Source organism: Bidens hawaiensis, unplaced genomic scaffold (genome assembly GCF_021521415.1).
Source record: "Bidens hawaiensis isolate Kalapana, Puna unplaced genomic scaffold, B.hawaiensis_p1.1 tig00017066_1, whole genome shotgun sequence".
NCBI classification, from domain to species: domain Eukaryota; kingdom Viridiplantae; phylum Streptophyta; class Magnoliopsida; order Asterales; family Asteraceae; genus Bidens; species Bidens hawaiensis.
The window spans coordinates 124,996-138,652 of NW_027492584.1; the positions used below are offsets into that span (position 1 = coordinate 124,996).

The 13,657-nt window shown below is 35.7% G+C and overlaps 1 protein-coding gene across 1 annotated transcript; it reads left to right on the forward strand.

Moving 5' to 3' along the window:
• The first annotated feature begins 9,213 nt into the window (after positions 1–9,213).
• Positions 9,214–12,346, forward strand: LOC143552965 (uncharacterized). The gene is made up of 6 exons (XM_077043055.1): positions 9,214–9,285; positions 9,401–9,476; positions 9,569–9,600; positions 11,456–11,697; positions 11,847–12,083; positions 12,172–12,346. Exons 2-6 carry the CDS (start codon positions 9,424–9,426, stop codon positions 12,178–12,180), a joined length of 573 nt encoding a protein of 190 aa, XP_076899170.1. The 5' UTR covers positions 9,214–9,285; positions 9,401–9,423; the 3' UTR covers positions 12,181–12,346.
• The last annotated feature ends 1,311 nt before the right edge of the window (positions 12,347–13,657 follow it).

Sequence of the window (13,657 nt, forward strand, 5' to 3'; positions counted from 1 at the left end):
AAAACCACCTGTAATAAATAAATTATCGCACAAACGAATTTGAAGGTAGAAGAATTCATGCAATGCAATTAGTAGTGATGTCTTCGATCAATCAAAACTCCATGAATTATAAAATATTATTATGGGAAACTACAGATTTCGTCCGTTTATTTTTCACCATTTTACATATTAAGTTTAAGAAAAGTGTGTGTTAATTGCTCATTCTTGGTACAAATTAGGTGACACATGACACGATATAAACATGTTAAAACTTACTGGTTTTAGAAAATTGGCAATTACATTAGGTTACAAGCTCAAATGTACTAGCAACTAGCAATTTATGGAATAAGTTAGGGAATTAGAACAGCATCTAAGGTTATCAAGTGTGGGAAAAGGTGTCTCGTTGAGTTGATGGTTTGAATTGATGAGCTGAACAAGACATTTGTATTTAATTAGTGTCAAATTTGTCAGCTCTAATTCGGACACATTGGAAACTGTGTAATTTGAATATGCTTGTATAACGTATTCGTTTAAAGGAATCAATCATGTTGGCAGATTGTAAATGGGTTGTAGTGAATTTGTTAAAGTATAATTAACGAGTTGCAATAAAGGGTGTGATAGATAGTAAACAGGTCGGTGCGATGATGAGACTGTAAGTTTTATAAAATGTAAAGGTCCTAAACGTTTTTAAATCGTGTATGATCACTATCAGGTTAAAGTATTTCGATAGTACTCTTGAAAACTTAATCAGATAACTTATAAAGACAATAATAGGTATGTTTATTTCCTTGAAAGACTGTAGGTTTTACAGTTTGTAAATGTAAAAGTCCTAAATCATGTATATACAATAATGGGTATGCGTTTCAATTGATTCAGATAACAAGCTTCAAGCCGACCAATTTTTTTTCTTTTACTTCACTCTACATGATGCTTCCTCCAGTTAAGACCTTGATTCAATACCCAATGGTTCAACCATTGTACACGTCCGACAATTCAACCGCCGAGCATTGGCAAGTGGTCGGTTTTTTCATAAACGGTTCAAAAAGGTGAATCAGACCACCAATGCTAGGTCGGTTCACAGTTCAATTGGTCATGTTTGTTTTCAAATCCTTGCTAAACACTAAACCGATAAATATTTAAAAATATATAATCTCATGTTTTTATAATTTTTATTATTATTATCTTATCTTAAATATATATAAACGAAAGCTTACTTAATTCTCTCAAGCCACCAGATTGTTTTATTCTTAAATGAAAATTTCTCATGCATTTGACCCGAATTCATGGGTATAGATACCAAACCAAGATACTTCTTTACAATAGATAAAATAAAAATCCAAAAAAATATATAAATATTGTAAACGAATAATGTAAAACAACATACGAGGATGTAAATAAATTACAATACATGTTGCACGCAAAAAAAAGGAAAAAAATAAAGAAAAACTATAGAACTAAGAATCTTAATTTTAAAAATATATATAAACGAAATATTTAAAAGTTCTTTGGTTGCGTCTTACATTCTCTCAAGCAAACAGATTGTGTTATTTGTGAATGTAGACTTCTCATGCATTTGATCCGAATTCACGGGTATAGGTCTCACAAAACCCATATAACATTAAACGGGTTATAACATCTCATTAAATTAAAATTTAATCTCACCAAATATTTGATATAAAAATCTTATAAAATAGAGATCTACTAAAAACGAATATCCAATTTTTTTAAGAAAAATATATTCTTTATATTAAGAAACAATCTTATAGTAAAAAAAATAAGCAGGTCATGAGTCTTATCAAACCCATAACTTTTAAACGAGTTATAATATTTCATTTATTTGTAAAAACTTTTCATTATCAAACCCTAAATATATTATTAGCCTTCTTATAATAAATAAAATTAAAATTAAAATTAAAAAAATATCTTATTATTATAATAAATAACTACTACTACATGCCACTTGTCACACTCTCATCCATTTTCATACTTTTTAACCCATTTTCTAAAATATGGATCCTACATGGGTCATTACCCACCCAATTTATTATTATTCAAACCTCTATCAATCAAATCAATCAATCATGCCCAGTAAAATTCCACCGACAGCAAAGCTATAAGTAGGGTCTGGGGAGGGTGGGATGTAGGCACACCGTACCTCTATCCAAAGGAATAAAGAGGTGGCTTCCGGAGAGACCCTCGGCTCTAAGTACATGTGTATGAAGCAAAATAAAGGAAATCAAAGTTTAACAGTTATATAAAAACTACTACTAATTATAATAATATTAATAATAAGATCACAGTTTAACAGCCATATAAGCTAATAATAATTATAATAATAATAATAATAATAATAATATATGTAAGAGAAATACCATTATGGTATGTGACCTAAATAAGTTAAGTCTAAGCCCTAAGGTATTCAAATCTCTCTAAAAATCCTTAACTTTAATTCTACTTCTCCACGAATTCATATCCTCAACCATGTCCTCGGAGAGGTTTATGTCTATCAAATCATGCCTAATCCTCTCATCCCAAGTCAATTTCGGTCGTCCTCTACCCCTCATCCCCTCTATAGTAATGTTTTCTACGGATCTAACAGGATTCGTCGTCTGTCTTCTCTTTACATGTCCAAACCATCTCAATCTCCACTCTCTTATCTTGTCTGCTATGTTCGCCACCCCTAATCTCTCTCGAAACACAACGTTTCTTATTCGGTCTAGCCTTGTGTGCCCACACATCCAACGTAGCATTCTCATTTCTGCTACCTCCATCTTCCGCACTTGTGCCTTCTTGATGGCCCAACAATCTGTTCCATATAGCATTGCAGGTCTAACTGCCACCCTATAGAATTTTCCCTTTAGTTTAGTCAGGAAACTCTTGTCGCACAATATACCTGTGGCTGCTTTCCATCTACACCATCCTACCTGAACTCGGTGGGTCACATCACTGTCTAATTCCCCATCGCTCTGTACAAATGATCCTAAATACTTGAACTTCGTTACCTGCGGGACCACCTGCCCTTCAATTGTGATCTGTGTGTCTTCATTGTCGTTTATCCCACCAAAATCACAGTGGAGGTACTCCGTCTTAGATCGGTTAATCTTTAAACCTTTTGTCTCTAAGGTTGTTCGCCACTCCTCAAGCCTCATGTTTAGATCTTGTTTTTTCTCAGCAAGTAGCACAATATCGTCTGCGAACATCATGCACCACGGGAGAGTCCCCTGAATCGACTTTGACAACTCATCCAAGACTACTACAAAAAGAACAGGCTCAACGCTGACCCCTGGTGAAGACCTACCTCTACAGGAAAGAAATCAGTATCCCCCACTGGCGCACGGACACTTGTTTCACTCCTGGTATACATATCCATAATTATCTCTATGTATTTCCTGTGCACTCTTCTACCCTCCAAGCACTCCCAGAGCACCTGTCGTGGCACACTGTCGTAGGCCTTTTCTATGTCAATAAACACCATATGTAGATCACGCTTCTTCTCCCTATACTTTTCCATTAATCTTCTTATAAGGTGTGTTGCCTCTGTGGTGGAACGCCCCGGCATGAAGCCAAATTGGTTGACCGTAACCTGAGTTTCTCGTCTAAGTCTAACCTCAATCACTCTTTCCCATAGCTTCATAGTATGACTTAGTAGTTTGATTCCTCGGTAGTTACCACAACATTGGGCGTCTCCTTTGTTCTTATAGATAGGAACTACAACGCTGCTCCTCCACTGGTCTGGCATCTTACCTGATTTGAGAATACTATTGAACAGAGTAGTTAACCACATGACTCCTTCCTCCCCCAGACACTTCCACACCTCGATGGGTATGTTGTCTGGGCCAACCTCCTTAAACCTTCCCATCCTCCTAAGTGCATCCTTCACCTCTTCTCGTGTGATCCGTCGGCAGTAGCAGTTATTCGATTGTTGTCGTTGAAAGTTTGTGTTGTCATGTTCTTCTTGGTAAGCTCTCCCATTGTTAAAAAGATTGTGGAAGTAGGTTTGCCATCTTAGCTTGATGTCCTGCTCCTTGACCAGTACATGCCCATCTGTATCCTTTATGAACTTCACCGGTCCTAGATCTTGCCTTCTACGCTCCCTGGCTTTGGCAATCTTAAACATAGCATGTTCCCCCTCTTTTGTTTCTAGACTTTTATACATCCGTTTAAAGGCCGCCTTCTTTGCTTCCGCCACTGCCTTCTTCGCCTCTATCTTGGCCGTTTTGTAGTTGTCCCTCAAATCCACTCGCTCCTCCTCATTCGTGCACCTCATTAGCTCCCTAAAACATCCTTGTTTGTCCCTTATCTTGTCTTGCACTGCGTCATTCCACCACCAAGACTCCTTATGCCCACTTTCTTTCCTGTTGTGACCCCGAGAGTCTCCTTTGCTACTTGGATGATCTTTGTCTCCATAGCTTCCCATATATGAGTTGAGTCCCCATTTAGTCGAGCCCGCGTATGCAGTATGAGTTTATCCTTAAATAGTAGGAGATTTTCGTCCTTCAAATTTCCCCCATCGAATTCTCGGTGTACCTTTCTTCTGTCGAACAGTCAGCTTATTTCTGAAGGCTATATCTGTCACTAGTAGTCGATGTTGAGTCACAACTGCCTCCTCAGGTATGACTTTGCAGTCCTTCCACCATTGTCGGTCTCCTTGCCTCATCAAAAGGTAGTCAATTTGCGTGTCGCGTCCGCCACTGCTAAAAGTGATTAAATGAGAATCTTGTTTCCTAAAATAAGAATTTATAATACCTAGGTCATGTGCCACCGCGAACTCTAGAAGATCTGTTCCGGTCTCATTCCTATCACCAAAACCGAAACCCCCATGTACGGCTTGAAAACCATAGTTAGCCTTACCAATGTGTCCATTAAAATCACCTCCTATGCAAATCCTCTCCTCCCTAGGTATGCCCCCTACCACTGCGTCTAGGCAATCCCAAAATTCTCTCTTTTCCTGATCCCCTAGGCCTACATGAGGCGCGTCGGCGGAGACTACTGCCACAACTTCCTCTCCTAGTACTAATTTCAACACCATAATCCTGTCATTATGTCTTATCACCTCCACCACACTAGTGTGTATTTCCTTAGCCACTAGAAACCCCACTCCATTCCTAGCTCCATCAGACCCCGAGTACCACAACTTATACCCATTACACTCAGCCCCTCTATGTCCTTTCCACTTAGTCTCCTGGAGGCATGCTATCTGAACCCTACGTCTTTTAAGCACATCTACCAATTCTAGCAACTTACCATTTAATGTTCCTACATTCCAAGAAGCCAAACGCAAAATACGCTCCCTATCTTTACTCTTTCCTACACCCCTCGTTTCAGGACATGGTCTCAAGTAATAGTCATGGTTCCTACGCTCTATGGTTGCAACTAATCACACAAACACAAGCAATAGAGCACCAAATCAATAATAATAATAATAATAGTAACAAAAACTAATAATAATAATAATAATAGTGTGTAGCAATAACAATAATAGTCAAGAGATCTTAAAATGAAAATAAACTCCAAAGATCCGGATCACGTATGTTCTAATGATAATAATAATAATAATAGTGAGAAAGGAACGAGTATAACGTGAAGATGATGAAGGCAGATACAGCGAAACAACGGGTCAAAAAGGTGACTGGAAACTGTTGGAATAAGAAACAGGTGCAGCTAGTGGCCGGAGACGGTTTCCGGCAGGGGCTGGAGGTGAAAGACGACGAAGACGACGACAAGGACAGGATAGGTAGGTATCCCCGTGGCTGGAGCAGGATGGCTATCACAACGGTTCCGGGGTGAGTCTTCACTTGCCGGAAAAAGGAGCAGATCTGGATATCTCCGTCGGCAAGTGGCGGCGCGTCCGACGTCAGTTGGGCCCGAAATTTACAGGGTATATAGATTGAAGGATTCCGAGAAAGATGGCGTGGGTGGTGAGATGCAACGGTGAGCCGAAAAAGGATTTTGTGACTCGGCAGCTGGTTATAACGAACCGAACTCAAAGATGACCGAAGCAGGAGTTTGTTACCTATACGCGCAATTTAGCGGCCTGTGAAGCTGAGATTTTTGAAAAAAAAATATTAGAATAATCTTTTATTCCAATCAAACCCTTAAATCCAAAATTCTTCCAACTCCATCACTACCATCGCCCCTCTCCATGGCCTCCACCACCGGCAACAAAATAGTCCCTCTCCACGGCCACCACCATCACTACTATCCCCCTCTCCACGGCCACCACCACCACATCCTCTAGATATCGATTATAGATTGTGAGCTCATGTTCCTTTTCGTGTCCAAAAGTGACGATTCTGATATGAAACTTATTGATTTCGATCTTTTGTATTTCATTACACCAGGTAATGATATGATGATGGATAATATGATTTTGTATTTATTATTATTAGTTGTGTTACTGATGTGATTTTTGAACTTATGGCTTTGTTTGTTACGAATGTTAAGTATGGTGTGAATTGGTCACTGGTAATGATTTTGTTGTTGAAGAAGTTTATATGAGTGATGTTTTTTGTAGTTTTACCTGATACATACCAAAGGACTTTTTCGTCCGTTGTTCTTTGAGGGGTAGGACTTTTTTGATTTGTGGCTGATGACTATTTTGAAGGAAAAGATGCACCCACTGGTAGCCATTGCATGTGTATTTAGTGGTTTTACATTTTGTTGAGGTAATGATAAGATGAATGATAATATGATTGTGTATTTATTATTAATTTTAAGTTATTGTTCTTAATCCTTTTTTAAATTATCTACTTTAATAAAAGAATACCTATTTTTGTTACTTGTCAATCTCAAAACACTCCTCACCTTTTTAGACCCATTTTCAAAATGTGGCTTGGGTCCTTACCAGATTCAAGTACTCAATAATGGACTTTCGGATCTATATAGTGTAAAACCCGGTTTGCTTTCATTCAACACATGCAATCTAACCCTTCCCCAATGACAAACCATAGGACCCCTCTTCTGTCGAATTGCAAATGATGAGAATGGATAATGAACAGATGAACATGGACAACCAATAGACCTCACGACCGGTGATTTTGTGTTCAACATTCACGCATTAAGGTAATAATTGATATAATTTATTGTTTTACGAATAGACGAGATCATAAGGTTTAGCCAAAAGTGAAAATCAAATCATTTTTTGTTCCATGTTAATATATATATGGTTTAAAAGTGCAATGTCGAAACATTTATTTTTTCCTTTGATTCATGTTTACGAAGATTACTGGTGTTTAATAGAAATTGTATTTTTAGTTTTTTTTTTACCATAGCATTGTACATACATGATACGGGTGGGTCTCTTTATTACTCAAATCTTATATCTGAATTGTCATCTTTAACAGCTATACCCGACTTTCTTTTCTGATGATGTCAAAGAAGTGTTTTTTGCTTAGGTTAAATGCAAATGTAGAACAAATTCAACATAAAGTTGAAGCTGATTAGAAGAGGGTTGGCCCTTCACTTTTAGAATAATTCACTATTTTCCTTTATATATGCTATAAGGTTGAATTTTTTGTTGTTTTGGTTCTTAGTGTATGATAAACAAATTGTTTTTAGTACATGAGATTGTTGATTGTATTCACTTAATAATATAATTCAACTTAATTGTTTCTTTTAGGATGTTTATAACGTGGCGATATGTAATGTGTTGATACACGCTTTCAAAATTAGGGTTTTTTTAATTGTTCAATTATTTGCTTTGTAACACGGATTTTGTTGTTAATTTAGTAAATTCAAATATTCAACTATAAAAAATGAACACGAATCAGTATTTTGTTGATGTATGACTATATGTTTTTAGTTTTTTTTTTTTTTTTGGCTGAATCATATCATAAATTTTTATAGAGATTAGACTCAACATTAGATAGCCTTCACCTAAGTCTATTGGTTCAAAATGAATCTGAATTAGTGTCCAACCCACTTTGCATTTGTATCTCAGCAAAATGGACAAAATGATAAGGTCCTGCTTGATTTGTGGTATAGGACATTACTGATTTATATTCATCGAATTACATATTTCTCATATTAAAGAAATGAAAAATGTTGTACATTTGCATAAAGAAAGTGCTAGTGGAGGTTTAGAGGATATGTCAGCAAATGCTTCTAATGGTCCATGTGCTAAAAAAAATAAATTCAAATTAATAACTATTAGCTATTTGTTGAATAAGTTGCAAAGAAGATATTCTATATTTGATGAGCCACTCCATAAACTCAGCAAAAAGAGAACATTGATGGGTTGTTACATGAGCTCATGAAGAATTAGGGAGTAAAAGTCCTCATTCAGGTCCTTTAACCTGCTTATTGAAATTTTAGGCTTAATTAATTGTTAAGATTGTCTAAAACTTGTATGTTTGACCTCCGAATTTTATCTTGCCATGAGGTAGTTGAATGTTTACTGTGTTTTTTGTTGGTATTAACTTTCAATTGCTGAAAGGCTGCAATTAAATTTAAAAGCAGAACGACTTATCAACCATAGAATTCATACACTGATTCAGTCAGGAATTCAACCAGCAATGAAAGAACGATTATAGATTGAAACTTTGTCGCAGATGGTAACTAAGCCTATTAGTTTTGTCATATACAAAGTAGCCACTTGTCTGACAGCCCAATGCCAAAGCTTTCAGTAAATGATTTGCCAGTAAGTGTGGGAGGACTCAAGAGTTGTTAAAGGTACACTGAGGAAGGATTTACGGGCAAGGGCGAAATGGACATTTTAAACGATCAACCCAATTAAAGAATCACAGATTTAGTGAAGGTAGAGAGCATTGCCCTTATTTTGAAAATGACCATGATCACGACATTGAGGCAGCTTCGTGACAAACATTTTAATTTGAATGTACTTAGTTGGTGATTAATCACTAAAGATGTTGTAACACATTTTTAGAACTTTTTATAGTGTGATAATAATTGGAGATACATGTGATATTTCAACCGATAAGTCATGAAGATTTGGTTATAAAGCAACAATACTTGATGTCATATCTAATAATGATTTCTTCGTTTATGATTTTGCCCAAGGTAAATCGTAATTCTTTTAACAATATATGATAATTATTGTGTTGTTTACTGTATTTTGCTTAATTGTGTAACATTTTTATTTTTTTTTTCAATTTCCCGTGTATTACACGGGACTCAAACTAGTATATAAATATTAGAAACATTATAAACGAAAAATATAAAATCATTCAAAACTAGTTATTGCAATATATAATTAGAGGGTTTATCATCTGGTGTTCTCGCTCGCTTTCGGGCTTCCGACTTCCGACGAAACTTGAACGACTAGATCTCTCTCAGACACCGTTGCCGGTACCTTCATTAAATATAATTATTTGCTTATCAATTTCCCCAATTTTCATGTTTTATATTATATTTATATTGTTAGCCATATCTTCTTCTAACTCATCAATATAAATTGATGCAGTGAGGAAAGCATAATAAAATAATATGTTCAAGAACACTTTCCAATCTGGTTTCTTGTCCATTCTATACAGCCTAGGGTATGTAATTGTTTTCTCTTGTCTTGTGTGTGCTTTTGTTGGAATATGAATATCTATTGAAGCTTCTAATTTGTTTACGTATGTAATTGTAGGAGCAAGCCTTTGCAGATATGGGACAAAGAAAGTGAGTATTTGAATCACCTTTTGCCCAATTACTTTTTGTTGGCCCGCCCTAAGTAGAGGTTATTCTCAATCCTATTAGCTTCATACTTTGTAGCAAAAAATGCTAACGCACGCGACTGACCTAATAGAATTGTTAAATAGATTAACATATCAAACAGTTTGAGTGGCTTAATGGATAAGGTTAACAAATTCTTGTAGTTACTTAGACATATTGCAGCTAAATATTATAGATGATATACATGACTATTATAGTTGTTGGTATGTAAGTTGGTTGGCTACAGCCTACAAATGATAAGGATTGGATCCATAATTTGCATTTTGAACTCATAAGATAGAGAGATGCATTGTGAATTTCAAAAGCTGATTTTTTAACTCGTAAGATCCCGGTAACATTATCACATTTTATTGGAGGGCATTTACAAATAAATGTTGTGTCTTATGAATGCCTCCTGCAGCTAGCTGCTTTACATACAGGACATGCTCTTTGTAAGTTGTTAAGTAAACAAGGGAAAATTTTCTCATCTTTATGGGTATATTTGGATGTGAAATGGGTGTTATTTAATATTTATTAATTTTCAGTACAAGCATCTACTCAAAAGTGAATGATTTTCAGATGCCACGAGTTAATAGGCTTGCTCAAGTGCTTTTACTTTAGACCATGGTTATATCTGCTTAGTCAAATAAGTCATTATTGCTTTTGAATTTTAAGATTTCAACTTGGTCAGTCTGACTGTGTATTTGGGATTAGGTGGTGTTAAAATGAAGAGAAAAAAGAAATTAAAAAAAGATAGGAGAAAGAGAGATTGATGGTTTGAATGCGTTAAGTAGATGATATGAAAAGATTGAGTAAAAGAGTAAAAGTAATTGTAGATTGTATCTTTCCGCAAGCTTAAAAGGCTAACAAATATATGGAAGTTAAAACAAAATTATATTAAGATAAGCTTGTTTAGTTATACACAGTACTTATTAATCGTACACCATGCTTTCTTATATTACTTCATTGTGTTAGTTCTTTTATTACTGTTTCTTTATTCACTCTTCTGATTTTTTCCCCGTTTTTTTAGTTTCTCTAGGCTCTACATATAGGCATATAGCTTCTTGGGTTTTACATAAAGCTTTTTTTTATTGTACGCGTGTTTTCTTGAGCTAATTTAGTTGGCCATAGGGCTTGTATGATTGTACATAGAGGCTCTTAGTATAATAAATTGTATAAATTTTGTAATCATCTAAATTCAGTGTTCAAAGATTAACAATGTAGAATTAGTATATACCATCTAGAATTAAATTGTAAATTTTGTATAAATCGGCTTTTGGGACCTAAGCGGCTCCTCGGATTGCCTTACACTTTTAAAATCAAGCCTTGATGGTGTCTTTACCATTGGGCATGTGTACACGTTTACCCGAGTTTGCTTACAAATAGCCAAATAGGAATAATTTTAACCACAAAAATGTAACATTACGTCTTGTACCAAATTGATGGGGTGATTGATCTTGTACTTTTCAAGCAAGCAAATAACATTCTATCTACTTTGAACTAAATGTAGGATTGTATCTATGTTAAGCACTTTAGCAGTTAAGCTATTTAATACCTGGTTTCTTGGTTCCTCTTGTTTATGTATAGTCTTTTTTTGGTTTTCATAAAGTGCTAGAAGCTTTGACCATGTTGACTTTTTGGTGAGGTGCTGACAAACTGGTTACTTGCTGTCATGGTCAAAGATTACCTTGAATTGAAATTTTTGAAAGATTTAGGGGTTGAAGTTAGTTACCCAAATTCGAGATTGGACCACAGTTGGTTACTTATCACCCCTCTTTTATATCCAAAAGTTTATTAATGTTTTATTATTTGCTTCTTTTAGCTGTTAATGGCCAGGTCAAGCGCATACACGATGAAGACATACAGTCAAACGTTCTTGAAATTGTTGGAACAAATATTCCCTCAACCTACATTACATGTCCAGCTGATCCTGCTGCTACACTCGGTATAAAGCTGCCATTTTTAGTAATGATTGTGAAAAACATGAACAAATATTTCACGCTCGAGATTCAGATTCTGGATGACAAAAACGTCAGACGTCGTTTCCGCGCTTCTAATTATCAAGTGTGTAAGTCTTCCCTAAATAAAAGAGTTGTACCATGTACATGTACAGTTAGTGCAATCTGGTTGTTTACTGGAGTTAGCTAACTTTTCATGCTTAGAACTTAGAAGATTGAACATTGAAGTAACTTTTTTTTTCAAATATTTGAAAGGCTATGACTCGAGTTAAACCGTTCATATGCACGATGCCTCTGCGGTTGGATGAAGGATGGAATCAAATTCAACTGAATTTAAGTGATCTTACAAGACGTGCGTATGGAACAAATTATGCTGAGACACTCCGTGTTCAAGTTCATGCTAATTGTCGTCTCAGAAGGATTTACTTTTCAGACCTCCTATATTCAGAGGAAGAATTGCCACCAGAATTCAAACTTTACCTTCCCATGCAGGTTACCTTCACATGAACAGCTTTATTTCTTGATAATAAATATTTTTGTAATCATTTTTTCACTTAAGTCCTTTATTTTTTTATTGCAGAAACAATGAGAAGAAAATTAAGTGTTGGAACTTGCAATGCAGAGTGGCATGGTGATGTGTGATTTTAATGCAGTCTGATTTTATAAAGTAAAACCTGTCATGTTTTATGCACATGTATTGTACAAGGATTAGAATTTTGTTGTGTGGTCTTAATCTATCTTATCTTATGGTTTTATATCCATTTATTATTTTTAACTTTCCTATCAAACGCGGTGTGTTTTGTATTCCAAAACATGATATGAAAACAACCATTTTTTATGTAAGACACCAATTTAACAAACGAGTTGCATTCAACTTGACCTATCTAACGAGTCGTCTTTTGGTTGTATTATCCGTAGACAGGTTGATTTGACATCCTTCTAATTTGAGTTTTTCAAAATCATGTGGAAATGACTAGTTTTTAGGTTATTAACTCATTTAATAAGTGAGTGGCTTCGATTAGAGCCAGATAACGAGCTAACTTTCGGTTGTATATAGTATACGGGTTGGGCCGCCAACCTCTTTAAATTTGAGATATTTGTAGTTTGGGTTACGCACGTTTTTATTCCATCTCATCTTTTGTTTGTAATGTCTATCTGATCATTTCATCACTTTGTCAGCATAATATAGAAACATGTTATTCATATCTGCAACCACATGCTCATAATCGACTTTAGAAACATGTGTGTTTAGTCACAACCACTCTTTTTAACTAAATACATATGTTTCTAAATCAACTTTCTAACTAGCCAGCTTAGTCAGTGATATACTTGCCCCAAATTTTGTAATTACACTCACAACCCTAAAGTTATGTTTCATACTATATTTTGGTCCTTTCTTTGTTATTGATTAACACGACTAATACCAACGTTGGGATATTATGACGGCTGACAAATTGTTGTTGTTATTAAAGTTTATTTATAGAACCAATTTTTCTAGTACTTGAACTCACCCGATACAAACATAACAACATACAATGCAAATTCTTGAGTGATTATACTATTTTCAAGTCCACATCTCAAGATCAATCAGCAAGAGAATATCAAATCAAAAGAAAAGCTCACCATCCATGGCGATTTTGGAGATAAGCTGATAGTGAAGAGAACTCTTGATCGGATATCAAGGAGTGGACGTGAAGAAACACTAAATGACCCCAGCAGATTAAGGATAATCTTAGGGTTAAGTAGATGTTTCCCACGAGGGTTAGGTCCGGCAAAGATGGTTATTCTTCTCAACCTGCAAAACAGACACCGTAAGCTCGTCACTGAGAAGGGGAGGTTCCTCCTTGTGACCACCCTCCGGCGTGAGAATCAGACTAGGTTGCTCTGAATATAAGTGTATATAGAGAGAAATAGCTAGAGAGAAGATAATGATACCGTTCCAAGGTGTTGGAGTATTTATAGCCGAAGGTAGGTTTCCAAGCAGGTACGGCCAGCTGTATAATATTCCTTTTCCACCAACTACGGGCTACGTTCGTGCCACGATGGGAGTTGGTGGGTAGGCAGCG

Excerpts from the sequence above, each read along its gene's own strand:
- LOC143552965 (XM_077043055.1), top strand. The coding sequence starts at position 9,424 with ATGTTCAAGAACACTTTCCAATCTGGTTTCTTGTCCATTCTATACAGC. Across the intron at positions 9,477-9,568 it reads TCCATTCTATACAGCCTAGG|GAGCAAGCCTTTGCAGATAT; the intron begins GTATGTAATTGT and ends ATGTAATTGTAG. Across the intron at positions 11,698-11,846 it reads TCCGCGCTTCTAATTATCAA|GCTATGACTCGAGTTAAACC; the intron begins GTGTGTAAGTCT and ends AATATTTGAAAG.